General features: G+C 50.4%; 13 protein-coding genes across 13 annotated transcripts; 5 read left to right on the top strand and 8 right to left on the bottom strand.

The window, feature by feature from the left end:
* Nucleotide 1: 1 nt before the first annotated feature.
* On the bottom strand, nt 2-544 carry ECU11_1390 (cleavage polyadenylation factor subunit FIP1; the record flags this gene model as incomplete). Its single annotated transcript, NM_001042278.2, has 1 exon — nt 2-544. One exon carries the CDS (start codon nt 542-544, stop codon nt 2-4), a length of 543 nt encoding a protein of 180 aa, NP_586445.2.
* Nucleotides 545-647: 103 nt separating this feature from the next.
* On the top strand, nt 648-974 carry ECU11_1400 (DNA-directed RNA polymerase II core subunit RPB9; the record flags this gene model as incomplete). The annotated part of the gene is made up of 1 exon (NM_001042279.1): nt 648-974. One exon carries the CDS (start codon nt 648-650, stop codon nt 972-974), a length of 327 nt encoding a protein of 108 aa, NP_586446.1.
* A 22-nt stretch (nt 975-996) lies between these two features.
* ECU11_1410 (uncharacterized protein) lies at nt 997-1839 on the bottom strand (the record flags this gene model as incomplete). Its single annotated transcript, NM_001042280.1, has 1 exon — nt 997-1839. One exon carries the CDS (start codon nt 1837-1839, stop codon nt 997-999), a length of 843 nt encoding a protein of 280 aa, NP_586447.1.
* Nucleotides 1840-1933: 94 nt separating this feature from the next.
* On the bottom strand, nt 1934-4489 carry ECU11_1420 (chaperone protease ATP binding subunit; the record flags this gene model as incomplete). The annotated part of the gene is made up of 1 exon (NM_001042281.1): nt 1934-4489. The coding sequence occupies one exon, from the start codon at nt 4487-4489 to the stop codon at nt 1934-1936; it is 2556 nt and encodes an 851-aa protein (NP_586448.1).
* A 169-nt stretch (nt 4490-4658) lies between these two features.
* Nucleotides 4659-4907, bottom strand: ECU11_1425 (uncharacterized protein; the record flags this gene model as incomplete). Its single annotated transcript, NM_001415291.1, has 1 exon — nt 4659-4907. The coding sequence occupies one exon, from the start codon at nt 4905-4907 to the stop codon at nt 4659-4661; it is 249 nt and encodes an 82-aa protein (NP_001402555.1).
* A 36-nt stretch (nt 4908-4943) lies between these two features.
* On the top strand, nt 4944-5699 carry ECU11_1430 (diphtin synthase; the record flags this gene model as incomplete). The annotated part of the gene is made up of 1 exon (NM_001042282.2): nt 4944-5699. One exon carries the CDS (start codon nt 4944-4946, stop codon nt 5697-5699), a length of 756 nt encoding a protein of 251 aa, NP_586449.2.
* A 68-nt stretch (nt 5700-5767) lies between these two features.
* On the bottom strand, nt 5768-9538 carry ECU11_1440 (uncharacterized protein; the record flags this gene model as incomplete). The annotated part of the gene is made up of 1 exon (NM_001042283.2): nt 5768-9538. One exon carries the CDS (start codon nt 9536-9538, stop codon nt 5768-5770), a length of 3771 nt encoding a protein of 1256 aa, NP_586450.2.
* A 226-nt stretch (nt 9539-9764) lies between these two features.
* ECU11_1450 (uncharacterized protein) lies at nt 9765-10583 on the bottom strand (the record flags this gene model as incomplete). The annotated part of the gene is made up of 1 exon (NM_001042284.1): nt 9765-10583. One exon carries the CDS (start codon nt 10581-10583, stop codon nt 9765-9767), a length of 819 nt encoding a protein of 272 aa, NP_586451.1.
* Nucleotides 10584-10755: 172 nt separating this feature from the next.
* ECU11_1460 (translation elongation factor 2) lies at nt 10756-13308 on the top strand (the record flags this gene model as incomplete). Its single annotated transcript, NM_001042285.1, has 1 exon — nt 10756-13308. One exon carries the CDS (start codon nt 10756-10758, stop codon nt 13306-13308), a length of 2553 nt encoding a protein of 850 aa, NP_586452.1.
* An 81-nt stretch (nt 13309-13389) lies between these two features.
* ECU11_1470 (negative cofactor 2 transcription regulator complex subunit BUR6) lies at nt 13390-13677 on the bottom strand (the record flags this gene model as incomplete). The annotated part of the gene is made up of 1 exon (NM_001042286.1): nt 13390-13677. One exon carries the CDS (start codon nt 13675-13677, stop codon nt 13390-13392), a length of 288 nt encoding a protein of 95 aa, NP_586453.1.
* Nucleotides 13678-13785: 108 nt separating this feature from the next.
* Nucleotides 13786-14142, top strand: ECU11_1480 (uncharacterized protein; the record flags this gene model as incomplete). The annotated part of the gene is made up of 1 exon (NM_001042287.1): nt 13786-14142. The coding sequence occupies one exon, from the start codon at nt 13786-13788 to the stop codon at nt 14140-14142; it is 357 nt and encodes a 118-aa protein (NP_586454.1).
* A 7-nt stretch (nt 14143-14149) lies between these two features.
* ECU11_1490 (uncharacterized protein) lies at nt 14150-15115 on the bottom strand (the record flags this gene model as incomplete). The annotated part of the gene is made up of 1 exon (NM_001042288.2): nt 14150-15115. One exon carries the CDS (start codon nt 15113-15115, stop codon nt 14150-14152), a length of 966 nt encoding a protein of 321 aa, NP_586455.2.
* Nucleotides 15116-15158: 43 nt separating this feature from the next.
* Nucleotides 15159-16016, top strand: ECU11_1500 (uncharacterized protein; the record flags this gene model as incomplete). The annotated part of the gene is made up of 1 exon (NM_001042289.2): nt 15159-16016. One exon carries the CDS (start codon nt 15159-15161, stop codon nt 16014-16016), a length of 858 nt encoding a protein of 285 aa, NP_586456.2.
* Nucleotides 16017-16072: the final 56 nt, after the last annotated feature.

Raw genomic sequence — 16072 nt, forward strand, 5'->3', positions numbered from 1 at the left:
CCTATTGTCTCTTCCCACCATCTCTATATCCTTGTCTTCGTCCTTCTCCTCTCTCCTCGTATCTTCTTTCCTCACGATCTCCCCGTCGTCCCCTTCCTCCCTCCTTTCTTCCACTCCATCCCTCCCATCTCTGCCCTTCTCCAGACCCTCTTCTTCCGACATCACGGCTGCCCCGCCTGCCTCTTGGCCCGTCTCCGTCCCCATCCTTCTTAATCTCGCTGAACCCCCGCCTCACTCCCCTATACTTCTCGTCGGTCCACTCACTCCCCCCACGCGCAAACTCACTCTTCCTTTTCTGCATATTGCAGTACTCCTTCCATGTCATCTCGTTGAACCCGTAGTTGAAGTAGTCCGTAATGTCTGCCCCAGGCTTGTTCCAAGGCTTATCTGTAAAACTCTCTATGTCGTAGTCAAGGATGTTCTGTCCCTCGGTCTCCTCCTTCTGCTCCTCCTTCTCAGGCACCTTCTCCACAATCAGCTCCAGGTCAGAGGACGTGTTCTCGTCATCCTGGTCTCCAACAAAGAACTCTTCGTCGTTCTGCATCCAAAGGGCTCCGAAAACATCCATTTGAATCTCCTCTCCTCAGGACTGGAGCCATCCTCAAGCCGCTTCCAAACTCTTTATCCCTGCCTTCTTTGCAGCCCCAATGAGCGACCGCTTCTGCAAGGAGTGCAACAACCTCCTCTATCCAAAGGAAGACGACAACACCCTGTTCCTTGCATGCAAAAACTGCGAGCACATTCAGGAGGCAAAGTCGCACCGCCTCTATGTGAAAAACTTTAGGCCCAAGCATGCGTCAATAGAGCTGTATGCCAGGGATCTTGTGCAGGATCCAACGCTTCCATCGGTGAAAATCAACTGTGGGAACTGCGGATTCAACAAGGGATTGTACTTCCAGCCCAGGGGTGGAGAGGAAGACGTTGCATTGAGCATCTTCTATCTGTGCTGTAGATGCTATCACCTGTGGACATAATGTCTGTCTGCCAGAAATAATTCTACTCCAATAAATCTCTCCGCCCCTCTTCCTCGCTGTCTGAGCACAGGTCCAGATATCTGCCTCTCGATTCCCATCGATCCTTCTTTTCGGCCTCTTTCTCAACATACATGCCATCAAAGATGTAAATCCTCTTGATCTCCATTTTTCCGTCTTCCACCGCCGTGTTCATGCCATCATGCATCCTCTCTTCAAATGGATTGTATCTTCTAGTCTTCTGTTTTTCTCCATGCTCCCGGGACCCACTCCCATCAGACTCACGGCCCTCGGCCTCTAGTTTTCTGCACAGATAGCATCCGTCTCCACAGAGATCGTCATTCTGTTCCAGCACCGTCATTAGGCCTATCCTTTCCCTTTCAGAGCCCACACACCCGATGGCAGTCTTGTGAACCATCAGCTCCCCAGGCACAGGCTTCATGTACAGCGGGGAGTTGGCTAGGCTTCGAAGAAAACACGCTTCATTGATGTCGGACGGGTCTCCATACGTGTCACACTCTCCTCCGCAATAGGTAAATTTCTCTATCCACACAAAAAACCTCCTGCTTGCAAAGCTGTATTCATAGTAGAACTCGTCGACTGTGATGTAGCACCCCTTCACATCTTCAATTCCACAAGCCACCTCTCTTCCAAATTCCTCAATGGCCTCTCTTGCCAGGACAGCATCGATAAAATGCCTCGAGTCAGATACACACACTTCAAAAGACGAGTCGCTTCTTCTCTTCACAACATCTATCATTTGTGCATTGAATGACGTCTTCTGCTTCCTCTTCCAGCGCCCGGCAGTGTTGTATACCTGCTCGTAGATTGTTTTCTCAATCCAGAAGTCCCTAAGAAACAAGAGCATCCCTAGGCCATCCTTTCAGGGAACTCAATTTCTCACAGGAAAGCATCAAAGAAGAAAGACATTTTCACAAACAATTTATTTAGCCTGTCACTAACTACTGCTGCACCATAGAGTAGACATAGTCGGAAATGCGGATTCCTCCAGCTCCCTCAGATGGATGAGTGCAGCTGACCTCAATGGGATCCTCGTTTACTCTCATCAAGAGGACCTTCGTTAGTGCACGCTTAAAGCTTGACCGGATGAATCTCCTAAGTTGCCGGGCTCCATAGATCGAGGAGAGGACCTTGGTAACCATGTCTTCCTTCACAGCATCAGAGACCTTGAATGTTATGCCGCGGCCCCTGAGCTTCTTCTCCAAGTAGCCCATCTGATATTCAAGAATCCTGTGCATGTTCTCTCTATCAAGATTGTTGAAATACAGCACCTCGTCAATACGATTGACAAAGGGTGCTCCAAACCTGTTCAGCACTATCTCCTCAATTTTCTTCCTTTCATCGTCGTTAAGCTCACCACGAGACCGCATTATTATCTCCTGGCCTAGATTCGAGGTCATGATCACCACACAGTTTCTGAAGTCCACGACAGCCCCTTTTCCATCCGTGACCCGTCCCTCGTCCAGGAGTTGGTACAGTGTATTCAGGACAGTCTGGTGTGCCAGGTCAACCTCGTCCAGCAGAATCACATTGTAGGGCCTTCCCTTGATGGGCTCCGTAAGCGTTCCACCCTGGTTATACCCAACATACCCTGCATTTGCTCCAATCAGCTTTGTTATACCCATCTCATTTCCATACTCGCTCATGTCAATCACAAGCATGTCCTTCTCATTGTCAAACAGCTCCATCGCAACCGCCTTGGCAAGCTCTGTCTTTCCAACCCCAGTGGGCCCGAGAAGAAGAAAGGACCCAACCGGCCTGTCATCGTCGTCCAGCCCAACCCTGGACTGAAGAATCGAGTCAACAATTGCATCCACCGCGTGGTCCTGCCCAAATATCCTCTTCTTTATCCTCGAGGACATCTCCATCAGCCTTTCGTTCTCTTTGATCGTCAGCCTCTTTACATCAATCCCCGTCCATCTGCTTATGATCTCTGCAACATGCGAAGGGAGAATAACCACCACACTCTCGAGCTCGAGCCTTTTGAGCTCACTTTCAATCACAGGAATCACGTTGGTCTTGAGGTCGTATGCAACATATGTGTTTCTGTCTCTCTCCGCCTGTGCAAGCCTTAGCTTGGTGTCCTCCAGCTTCTTCTTTAGCTTCTTCGCCTCTATTATGTGCTTCTTATCCCTCAGATATGCCTCCTCCATCGGCTGTAGGCTCGCCTTCACCTTCTCCAACTCTTCAACCACTTCCTTAAGCTTCTTTAGAGTCTGCTCGTCCTTCTTTTGAGAAAGGTCAAACTCCAGGCTTGTCTTCGCGATATCCAAACCCCACGCCTTTGACTTTTGATTTAGAATCTCCTGCGGCTCACTCTCAAGAGCTATCATCACGCTGGCACAGGCAGTGTCCAGCAGGTCAATTGCCACATCCGGAAGCCTTCTGTTAGAAATATACTTCTTCGACGAGTTGACTGCATACACAATAGCACTGTCGGCTATCTTCACACCGTGGTATGCCTCCAGTCTCCCCTTGAGTCCTCGGAGCATCGTGATCGAGTCCTCAATGGACGGCTCGTTCACAACAACCTGCACAAACCTTCTTTCAAACGCCGGGTCGTTCTCAATGTACTTCCTGTACTCGTCATGCGTTGTCGCCCCAATGCATTTGATCGTCCCTGCTGCCAGTCCAGGCTTCAGCATGTTTGCCGCATCCATCGCCCCGTCCGTCTTTCCTGCGCCCAGCACAATGTGGATCTCGTCAATAAACAGAATCACCCCAGGTGTTGTTTCCGCCTCCTTGACCAGGGTCTTCAGCCTTTCTTCAAAGTCCCCCCTGTGAGACGTCCCCGCAACCATCGATCCCACGTCCACATTATAGATCCGGGCACCCCGAAGCGTAGGCGCCTCTCCGTTTGCTATCAGCTGTGCAATTCCATTCACTATTGCAGTCTTCCCAACCCCCGGCTTTCCAACCAATATTGCGTTACTCTTTGTCTTCTTCGACAATATCTCAAGAACCCTGCGGATCTCCTCGTCCCTCCCAATCACAGGGTCAAAGACATTCTGCCTGGCCTGCTCAACCATGTCAACAGCGAATCTCGACATCACATCGGTCCCATCGTCGGCGTTTCGAGAGTCGAACCTCTTGTTCTTTGTCTGCTCTTCAACCTTTTTTCTTATGTCCTCCGAGTTGGCAATCAGCTCCCTGATGCTCTCCACTTCAAGAAGACTCAGCACTAACGCATTCACAGAAACATACTCGCCCTCCCCCTTACTTTCAGCCGCCATCAGAACTTTTGCAAGTGTCTCTCCGACACGGGGCTCCGTGCAGTTATACTGCTTTGCAAACCCCCCGATTCTCTTTATGAGTGCATTCTTGACGTTGTTCCTCTCTGTAGGACTCAGCACGTTATGTAACACAGACGTCTGGTCGCTTAGTATCGCCTTCAGAAGATGCTCGGGCTCGATGGTGTTGTTGTTATTTGCAAGCGCCTCGTCCACACACATCTTCAGGGCATTCTGCGCTCTCTCAGTATACTTCCTTGTAGTCATGCTCGTTTGACGCCGCAGATCTTAAATATTTTTAGTTGTTCAGACTCCTGTGGTTTTTTGGGCACTTTTCTAGAAAAATCCCGAACAGCGCAGACTCTCATCCCGCTGGAAACAAAGGCAAGAAACAGATCTTTATAACCTCTCTACTTTATTCCTTTTTCCACATCTGCTATCTCTTGAGGCAGGCTGGGGCCAGAAATGCCATCATGCATCCCAGGATGGATAGCAGGGCACGATCCTGCTTCGGCGGGCCGACTGCCACGGCCATGAACATCGGAATAAAGCTGTATACAAACAACGATGGCACCGAGAAGACAGAAAGCATGGCCATCACCAGCGTCAAGGACGTGTAGACCAAAAAAGGTGTTCCATCAACATATTTGATGTAGTCGTCCCTTTGGATCTCATAGCAGGCCATTCTATGGGTGATAAATCTCCCATCCCAAAACCTCCCATGCTCTACCTGGTTGGATTTGGATTGCACTCGTACAAGGACATAACTCTCAGGGGACTGGAGGCTGTCAAAGGCAGTGCCACGGTGTATCTCGAAAGCTACACATCCATCCACGGCGAGTCGCTGGATGCGTTTGAAAAGCTCATAGGGAAGAAGGTGCATCTTGCAGACCGAGCCATGATGGAACAGACAGACAAAATAGTTGACGAGTCCTGCAGGGAGAACGTCTCCCTACTTGTTGTTGGAACTCCGCTGTTTGCAACAACCCACTCGGACATAATGATAAGGGCAAAGGAGAAGGGCGTGGATGTGGAGGTGATTCACAACGCCTCCATCATAAACGTGTTGGGCTGCTGCGGGCTCTACTCATACTCCTTTGGAAGAGTAGTGTCCATCCCATACTTCACAGAGAGGTGGAAGCCAACAAGCTTTTACGACAATATAGTGAGGAACCACCAGAGCAACCTTCATACACTATGTCTCCTGGATATCAGGACAGATGAGGACAGGTTCATGAGCGTTAACGAGGCCGTCGACCAGATTCTGGAGGCAGCCGCCATTACAGGGTCTCCGCTTATCAACGAAGACACCAGGATCTTTGCAGTCTGCAGATTCGGATCGCCTTCAGAAGAAATAGTCTACGGGAAAATCGGGGACCTGAAGCTGAGGTCGTTTGGGGACCCCCTGCACTCATTGATAGTACCTGCAGAGCTGGACAGGGTTGAGGCGGAGCTGGTTGGATCCCTATTTAAGTAAACCAATCGGCACAAAAGCAAAAAGTACAACGATTTATTGAGAAAATCATCATTATCACCCTGCTTCAACTAACGGGCTATCTTTCCCGAATATCCCACTGCCGGAGACGGGGTGGCTCCTATTCCTGGTGCCTGCGGGTTGTTTGGGAATGAATGGGAGAACCCTCTCATTGTATGGTCAGGCTGTCCAGCCGGGATCCGGGCTGCAGGAGCATTACTGACGGGGCCATTATTGGCAGGTAGCCTAGCCCCAGGCTTCAGTGGATTCCGTCCACTACTTGGAACCATGGGCCCCGGAACCACGTTAGCCGGTGCTACCGCCTGGTTGGACGCCGGCCTCCTCCCAGAGGATGGAGTCGTGGTCGGATTCCCCTTAAACTTAACCTCTCCAAGAACCTGGATCTTTCCAGGATCGTTTGGTACGGATACAGAGACCTGTGTTGTTCCTGTGGGCGTCTTCTTGGTTTCGACTTGCTCAATAGTCTTCAGGTTGGGAACAGTCATCTGCTCTAGTATCTCCCCACCAACCGTGTTGGGTTCGTGGGTCACCGTCGATATGTTGTTGAATATCATCTCGGTGACCGATCCGGTGTTGGCCGTCTTGCTGTCAGGTAAAATGCTTGCTATCTGGTTATAGAAGTGTGTTTCCGCGACATCCTTACGGGCACTAGGCGGTGCCTCGTTGTAGCTTATCATCTCCTTGATGCTACTGTCTGGGAGCTGGGAAATCATGTTGAGGAACGACTGTGTAGAGATCCCCATGCTTCTAGCATAACTCTCCGCCTTGCTTATGATGCTGTTTCTGACCCGGGCCTCGACAGTGCTGGAGGGAGACAGGTGCTCGTTGATCAGCTCCTTATTGTACTCGTCAACGATGGCCGCCTTTTCCCCGTCAACCTTTCCGTTGAATGCATTCCTTTTAGCCAGTGCCTTCCCATTCCCTATCTTCTGGATCGTCGAGAGAACGCTGCTTACGAAGCTCTCTTCAGAACCCTTTACAGAATTGGTCACTGCCATGTCCAGCGGAACTTCCGGTGTTTGCTTCTTAGCCTCCTCACTCACCGCTCCGACACTCGAGGATCCAACGCTTTTCAGACTCTCAACCGCTTGGTCCATCGTCATGATCTCGGGAACCCCATAAGGCGAAGAAACCTCTACAAACTTGCTTCCGTCAGGATTTGTGTACACCTCCGTGGTGATTCCCTCCAGATTCTTAGCCTTCTTCTCTTCCTCAACCCTAGACTTCATCTCAGAGGCCGCTGCCACCTCAGCCTCGTGGGCCATCCTTCCATTCACCATCGGCCGCATGTCCTTCACAAACTCGATCCACGGCGTCTGTATAAGCTCTCCATCCTCAATCTCGAGCTCGAAGGCATGTCCGATGTTCAGACTTTTCTCTTCATTGGTCATCGTCGATGTGGGAACAGGGTTCAGAGGCGAGGGAAGAGGGAGGGTAAATCCACTGGCATCGGCCTCGTAGTATCCGACACCCTTGTCAAGGCCTGCTCTTTCCCCAGTATTGAACTTGTGCTCAAGTAGCGAGGTGTCGAGCTTCTGCTTCTCCATAATCCCCTTTGCACTCTCGGGATAGAAGACCTTTCCTTTGTTGATCTTCAGCGCCTTTGCAGCCTCGGAAATATGCATGTATCCATCCTCCATCTCAACCACGTTCAGCCCACTCTCAACAGGCGTTCCAATAACCTTGTTCCTCACTTGGTTTCTCCTATTCCTTTGCCTGCTCTGAACAATGGTTTCCTCCTCGGTCTTTGGTTCTTCGTTACTGAATCCCTTCAAAGGAAGCTTTATCTTCCCCTCGGAAATCCCGACTCTGCTGGTCGTTGGTGGAATAACCTCCTTGACTTCAAGATTCGATGTTGCAGTTTCCCTTAGCAGCTCCTCAATGTTCGATTGATGAGCTACCTCCTCCTCATACTTCTTGTTCAGCTCGTTGAGGTCAGACCCAACAACATTGAGTCCGGCGTGAGCAGTTGCCATGTGCTCGACAGCTTCCTTGACGGAAGAGTTCATTCCCATGGGCCCCAGCATTTTCATCACCTCAGCCTTCCTAGCCTCTCTTTGGTGTCTCAGCGTTTCTGCCATTGCCCTCTCTGCCTCCTCCCGGGCCTTTGCCGCCTCGGATATGTCTCCGGTGCTTTCAAGAACCTTCGAAAACACACTCTTTCCCTCGTTGTTGATGATCTGCTGCTCCGCCGCCTTTGCAAGATGCTCCTCCGCTGACTTTACAGCACTGTTCTCGTTGGCCTCCTTCTGGGCCTTCACTGCCTCCTTCTGCATCTCCTCATTCCTTTGGTTGACATCCTTGATGGCCTTCTCCGTGAGAACCTTCGACAGGAAGTTGAGGGCATTTGTCTTGCGCCCGCCTGGCTTGAGCTGCGTTTTGACATTCTCTAGGTTCTCGTGTGCCTTTGCAAGATCCTCTGCACTAGAGGCCGCCACGTCCGTCAGAATCTTCTCCTGCACAACAGGATTGTCCAGCCCCTCCATGCTTGCTGCATCCTTTAGTGCTGCTGCTTGGCTGAGCTTCTGGTGTGCCCTGTTGACAGGCTCGACTATGTGCAGCTTGGTAAGATAGCTGCTTAGATCCTGGGCGCGGTCAAGCTTCTTCGAGTTGATTGCCTCTTCCTTCTTCTTCAAAACCTCGGGCCGGAGCCCAGAGGGTGTCTTGACCATCTCATTTGCACTTGTCTCCTCGATCAGGGACCTGTCCGCAGCATTTTGCGCTGCTACCTGGCCTCCTCCAGCAATCGCCGCAGCTCTGGTTGCATGCTGGTAATTGAGGTCAACCAGGCTCATGGCCTTTTCATATGCAGCATCCGGAGACAGCCCACTTGCCAAATTCTCGTTGTACTCGTCAATCAGGAACCCTGCCTGGCCGGCCTCGAAGTTTGCTCTCTCCACAGGTGCTCCCTGCCTAATGTACTCCTCAAACACCTTCTTCATGAACATCTGCCTGTCTGTGTCTGAAACAACGTCTTTGGAATTTGTAGCCCTTGCTAGCTCGGCCTGCGGGATGTATACCGGATTCACAGGTGGTTGAGATATGTCATAGGCCCTCTTCGTCCTTAGCATCTTCCTAACATTGGCATCTTTAATCTCGTCTGCAACGGCCTTTGCAACAGGCAGTGAATGTCCTACGGAAAGCAGTGAAGAATACGCCTCTTCTGCAATCCCGTCATCTATCGGGTTCTCGTTCCGGTTCAGGACATTGATCTCTGCCTGCTCCTCGTTGGTCCTCCCGGTGGCCACTCCGTTCGAGACGTACACGCCAGTAGGGTCGGAGTAGTCTGGCGGACTCATTGTGTCAACAACCCTGGCCTCCTCATTGACTTCCATGGGAGAAGACTCGGCAGGTTGTATCACAACGGGTTCTGTGATGCCTCCGGGAATGGATCCCCCCACAGACTCTGCAACATCAGGGGTTATTGATCCATTTCTGTAGAGCATGTCGAGGGCGTCCAGATTCCCATGGGCTGCCATGTTTGCTAGATCCTTCTCCTCGTGCGTCAGGTTCTCTGGGTCGTTTTCATGGGTGCCAATCATGTTCCGGATCAGCTTTGCGTGCTTCTGGTTGTGCGGCTTAATGCTGCCCCCATGCGACCTGTGGACCTTGTGGTGATGGTGGCCGTCCTGGCTGTCGTCATTGTGGTTGTGGAGCCTCACCTTCACACGAGCATTACGGGTGGACCTATTTCCATAGTCCATGCCGCTTGCGTTCTTTCCTTCCTTACTGTGGTGGTGGTGGACGGCATGCGAGCTTGATCGAGAACCAAGATCGCCTCTTGCCACCATGCTGTAGAGACAAAGTAGAAACAGTAGCATACAGTTGTGGCATTTTCCCACCAGGTATTTAAATATTTTTCCTAAAACGCTTTCCTGACAATGTTTTGAAAACCAAATCCCAGGTCCAATCGCTAGAAAAAGGTTTTGGCTCCCGCATGATGTCTTTCCTTCATTGGACATGGATGAAACACCTCCAAGTAAACTTCTGCATCGGAGGCAGGGGCTGCATCAGATGTAAACATCCTGACAAACAAATTAAATTTATTCAGCTCTCAACCTTCTTAAGCCCCACCTCCTTGAACTTTCCGCTGCCGTCGGGAACGAAGCACTTGAACTTCGAGCTTCCATATCCAACACTAAGGCTGAATCCCGAAAAGCTCCACGAGAGGCTGTAGCATGGCTCCTCCAGGGTTATCTTCTGTGATTCATATTCCTCTCCCCTCTTGGTGTAGATGACTACGGTTCCGTCCTCCGAGCAGCTTGCCATGCAAAACAGCTTGAAAGAGTTTGCTGGACAGGCAGCAACATCCCTCACAAATCCCTTGTGGTCTCTGAACCTTGCAGCCTCTGAGGTGCCGTCCCACACGGCCACCGAGTAGTCCATTCCCCCGCTTACAAACCCGCTCTCAGTGGCACTAACAGATGAAACCCCAAATCGATGACAGAAGACTTCCGATTCTGTTGTATTGAAGGAAGAGTCAATGTCCAAGATCCTGACAGTTCCATCGGAGCATGCACAGAACAGGGTGAACGAGCTTCCATTCCACCTTCCGGAGATGTCGTTTACAGATCCGCTGAGAATCTGCCTCTCGCTCTTTTTGTTGAACCTCCCTCCCTCGTATTTCCAGATGATGACCTTCCCACTGAAGTATGACGATGCAATGAACTCGCCCTGGTTGAGAAAGATGGCCTTCGTCGCAGGTCCGGAGTCTCCGTCCAGCTCTAGCTCCAAATTCAGCTCGTAGGGGGGGACGGACGAGCCCTTGGCGAACACACGGACCATCCCATCTGAGCACGCCGTGACTATCTTCTTCTGGCTGAAGTCTGTTTCGATACTATGGATAGTATCCTTGTGGATGTCCATTGGGGCTTCTGTATTTCCGAAAACAAATAGAAGATATTTTCGTGCCTGAAACGCAGATCCAGCGGGCGGCGGCGTGGTGGTAGCAGGATTAGTCTGGTGCCGGGGGCTATGGAAGACCTCTACTACAGAGCGTGCCTAATGATTTAAGAACTGAAAAATTTTCACCCTAAAGATGGCCGATTTTCACATTAGTAAAGTTCATGAGCTTATGATGAACCAGAAGAACATCAGGAACATTTCTGTGATTGCACATGTCGATCACGGAAAGAGCACGCTGACGGACTGTCTTGTGATTAAGGCAAAGATAGTGTCGAAGGACTCTGGAGGAGGGAGATACATGGATTCTCGTGAGGACGAGCAGCAGAGGGGAATCACCATCAAGAGCTCTGCGATATCTCTACACTTCCAGGTTCAAAAGGATGTTCTTGAGGCATACACAAAGGAGGGAGATACGAATGGAACCGAGTTTCTCATCAACCTGATTGACAGCCCTGGGCACGTGGATTTCAGCAGCGAGGTTACGGCGGCGCTCCGGGTGACCGACGGGGCGCTTGTTGTTGTGGACTGTGTGGATGGGATCTGTGTGCAGACCGAGACAGTACTTGGGCAGGCGATGAACGAAAGGATAATTCCGACTCTGGTTCTCAACAAGCTTGACAGGGCGATTCTTGAGCTGGAGTATCCCCAGGAGAAGCTCGGAGAGGTCCTCAGAAGAAGGGTGGAGGGGTTCAATGCCAAGCTGAGCACTCTGGGGTATAACTTCAAGGTGGAGTCGCTTCTTCCTGAGAAGAATGAGATTTCGTTTTGCTCTGGGCTGCAGGGATGGGGATTTACATTGAGGCAGTTTGCAAGGTTCTATCTTGAGAAGTTCAACATGAACGGGTTTGAAGGAGAGAGGAAGCTTACAAACTTCCTGTGGTCGCACAAGGTGTCCTGCACCTCCGACGACCCGTTTGATGCAAGCATTAAGCACATAGCCAAGCCGAATCCGGCCCGAAGCCCGTTTGTGGTGTATGTACTGAATCCCATCTACAAGGTTAAGGAGCTGTGCAACAACGGGAAGGTTGAGGAAATCAAGGAGTACCTGAAGTTCTACAAGGTGGACTTCAAGGGTGTAGTGCTTACGGGAAGCGGAAAGTCTCTTTTCAAGGAAGTCATGAAGACGTGGCTTCCGGCAGCAGACTGCATTCTGGAGCAGATAGCGCTCAAACTCCCATCGCCACTGCAGAGCCAGAAGCTCCGATACGACTATCTCTACGAGGGACCTGCCGACGACGAGGTCGCAAACGCAATCAAGATGTGCGACGGCAGTGACGAAGCACCTGTCTCGATGTATGTCTCGAAGATGATTCCCTCGAATGACAACCGATTTATAGCATTTGGAAGAGTTTTCTCTGGGAAGATATTCCCTGGAATGAAGATCAGGGTCCAGGAGCCGGGATACTCGCCAGGATCCGAGGAGCTGTCGAACACCTCCCTGATACACAACAAGTCTGTTCTGAGGACTGTTGTGATGATGGGAAGAGGATACAAGGATGTGCCGAACTGCCCGGCAGGAAACATCATCGGGATTATCGGAATTGATGACTGCCTGAAGAAGACCGGAACGATAACTAACAGGGAGGCAGCACACAACATCAGGTCGATGAAGTTCTCTGTGTCTCCTGTTGTCAAGGTGGCGGTTTCTGCCAAAAGGCCGGAGGATCTTGGGAAGCTGCAGGAAGGGCTCAACAAGCTTGCACAATCGGATCCCCTGTGTGTGGTCGAAAGAAACGACAAGGGCCAAAACACCATTGCATGTGCAGGATCCCTGCATCTCGAGATTTGCCTCAAGGATCTCCAGGATCAGTATGCCAAGGTGCCGATTATTGCAGACGATCCACTAGTGACGTATTTCGAGGGGATATCGTGTGCTGTGTCTGATTCTAAGATGACGAAGTCGGCAAACAAGCACAACCGAATTTACATGACTGTTGAGCCACTCGACCAGAACATAGTCGACAATCTGAAGGACGTCAAGTCGGACCAGGCCAAGACGATGGCAACGAACTTCCGAGAGAAGCTGGACATACGGGATGATTGGATCAGGAAGATATGGTGCTATGCCCCCGAAGTCAACCCCCTTAATCTCCTTGTTGACGGAACCAAGGGAATTTCAATCATCAACGAAATCAAGGAGCATGTCAACACTGGATTCAGGGCCGCTGTTAATGACGGACCACTGATCGGTGAGGTCATGCGTGGGCTTAAGTTTGAGCTCAAGGATGCCGTCTTACACGCCGATGCTATCCACAGAGGCATTAACCAGCTGCTCCAGCCTGTCAAAAACCTCTGTAAGGGGCTTCTTCTTGCTGCAGGCCCCATTCTCTATGAGCCGATATACGAGGTGGAAATAACCACTCCAAACGACTACTCTGGAGCAGTTACCACGATCCTTCTTTCGAAGCGAGGAACTGCAGAGGACTTCAAGACGCTTCCTGGGAACGACACGACGATGATCACCGGGACGCTTCCAGTAAAGGAATCCTTTACATTCAACGAGGATCTGAAGTCGGGATCAAGGGGAAAGGCTGGGGCATCGATGAGATTCTCCCACTACAGCATCCTCCCTGGGAACCTCGAGGACCCAAATTCCTTGATGTTCAAGACTGTCGAGGCCGTCAGAAAACTTAAGAAAATGAATCCTGCACCTCCAACACCAGATTCCTTCTTCGATAGGCTTTAATAAAAGTTATTGAGTCATTTGGAAATCCCTCTCTATTGGGACTGGGCTCCTAGCGAAGAGAGCTTACACCTGCCACGTTCTCTACTCTCTGTTTTTGAATTGCTCCATGTTCTTGAGAAACGCAAACTTCGGGTCAGACTCCGTAGCTCTGATAATAAACTCAGACGACATCCTTGAGGAGCTCTTTTTCCGGGCCTCCTTAAGTGTAAGCCCTACTATTTCTGTGAGAAACATTTCAATGGCCTTGCTCGCAACAACAGGCACAGAGGCACCTATCTTCCCTATGTCCTCGTTCAACTGCATTATCCTCTTCAACCTTGATATCGGAAATCTCGTCAGCTTCTTCTTTTGGGATTCCTGCTTGGGCATTGTTTACCCTTCCTGTCTTGAGACTTTAACAAAGATAAGATACCGAAACGGCGCCACAATTCTCCGCCCATCACACGGAGCTTTATTCCCCTGATTTCAGATCCCAGAATGGACAGGGAGGCCTTGCAGCATAGAGTGCTGATCACAGTTAGCAGATCGTCGCTGTTCAGGGTTGTTGAGGGCATTCTGGAGGAAGGAAAAGTATCTTCTATGGCAAGCAGCATCACAGAATATTTATTGAACAATAGGTACAGCAGGGAAAGGGCTCTTGAGCACATATCGGTCTATCTTGAAAGCGAGCTTGAGAAGTCTGGAATAGATCTAGATGATGGTGTGGATGGTATCTCGTTAGCCATTCTGTTCGTGTATGAAGAACTCCTCGAAAACAAATCGGAGTTCTTCTCAAAGATCCAGGAGAAGTCCGGACACGCGCTTCATCCTCCAAGCTCTGACTCAGAAGAGTAGCTCCTGCTCAAAACTTGATGCTCTTATAAAGCTTTTCTCTCTTAGCTTTTCCTCTTTTAGTTACCTTTGCATCCTCCTTGGGGGCTGCTTCTACTGCAGCAGGTGCCTCTTCAGCAGCTCCGCCATTGCTTACTACAACCCTCTCCTCAAAGTCCTCCATGTATACAGGCCTTGTATACTGATTCTCATCGTTGTAAATAGCCTCTGCATCCTTTTGCAGAACCTCACTTTCTGCTGTTTCAGGGCCAACCTCAAATAGAGGCTCTCCCCACCCCCGAGGTTGGTATCCATAGGAGCATCCTTCTGGGATGGGTGCATTCAGCCCGGGGATCCTTGCGTCTGGATATGACGGAGGCATCCCGTGCTTCTGCATGTTAAAGAGCCATGGAGGTGGTGTGCTGGAGTCGATCCCCAGTGCCTCCATGAGGTCGGCACTTATTGCTCCTGGAAAGCATTTCTTCTCAAAATAATCATCCACAGGCTCAAAGAATTCACCATACTTACTGAGATACGGTCTCGGCCCCAAGGAAAAAAAGGCCTCGTATAGAATCCGCTGGTCTACCAAGGAACCCCCAACCCTTGGATGCAGCTTTTCTCTTATTCTTTCCCTAAGGCTCATCCCAGCCTCTCTTTCCCTCATCATCCTTCTTAGCTCAGGAATGCCGGTCCCAATCACGTGACGGGGAGTCACATACCTAGGCTTATGGTATCCGTGTGGAAACATTCTTCGTGAGCTTGATCTCCAGTGCCTAGGAACAGGGACTCCGCTGCATCCCTTCATCCGGTTGTGGGACATCGGATCCGGGCACGTGGCATCCTCGGTCTCAAAGATCTCCGGGTATGGAACAACAAGCTTGAGCTCCTCGTATCTATGCTGCAAGGCTCTTCTCTTCCTTTGCCTCTTGTTTGAAGGGCCTCTGTAGGGCTTCATCCTGTGAACAAAACCATATTCACCGTCGATCTCTGCCTCCATGTGGATAGTGGGTGCTCTTGATTTCATTCTGGACATTCATGCTATGGAGAGATTCAGATTCATAAGAAGGCTCAGCAGAGGGGCACACGGGACAGTATATCTCCTAGAGACAGAAGCTCCAACAAGGGAGAAGGTGGCTTGCAAGTCGATGCTCAAAAGATACAGGAGATATGCAGAGAAAGAAGTCGAGATGCTGTCTTCGATATCGCACAGAAGAGTAGTAAGGCTTCTAGACTTTTTTCCAACAAAGTCCGGACTGTCTATTATTCTTGAGTATCTAAATTATGGAAGTCTGCATGAAATGATAGAGTACCTCATGGAAAACGGATACAGGGTAGCGGGGGATCTAGTATGGTCTGTCCTGGCACAGGCTGCAGATGGCCTGAGGTACCTGCACTCCAAGCAGATTATCCACAGAGATGTAAAGCCATCGAACATTCTCATGAACAGAACTCTGGTGCAGAAAGAGGAGCTACTTGAGTTCAAGCTTTGTGATTTTAGCTTAGCAAAGAACCTCTGCGGGAAAGAGAGTGTATGCGGCATTGTTGGGACACCCTCATACATGGCGCCCGAGGTGGTGTCTGGAGAGCGATACAGCACATCGGTGGACATCTGGAGCCTAGGGATCTCCATATACGAGCTATTAACTCTGAGAAGGCCTTTTGAAGGAAGGACCAGGGACGAGCTCTTCAGGATGATTGTACAGGGAGGCCTTCCGCATTCAATATGTGCTGACAGAGAGATGGAAAGACTAGTTAGGAGATGCCTATCGAGAACCAACAGGATATCTGCCAGAGCAATCACCAGCGACGCGAGCGTTAGGGTCCACCTTAGGATGCTCGAAGCTAAGCTGAGGAGGGGCGAAGAGCCCTCGTACGATACACTGGACAGTACGGAATGATGCGACAGCGTAGTCTGGGGTAGAGCTTAGATTCTGTACTGATGTAATAAAGTGTC

The sequence above is a fragment of the Encephalitozoon cuniculi genome, chromosome XI, assembly GCF_000091225.2.
Source record: "Encephalitozoon cuniculi GB-M1 chromosome XI, complete sequence".
In the NCBI taxonomy this organism is placed as follows: domain Eukaryota; kingdom Fungi; phylum Microsporidia; family Unikaryonidae; genus Encephalitozoon; species Encephalitozoon cuniculi.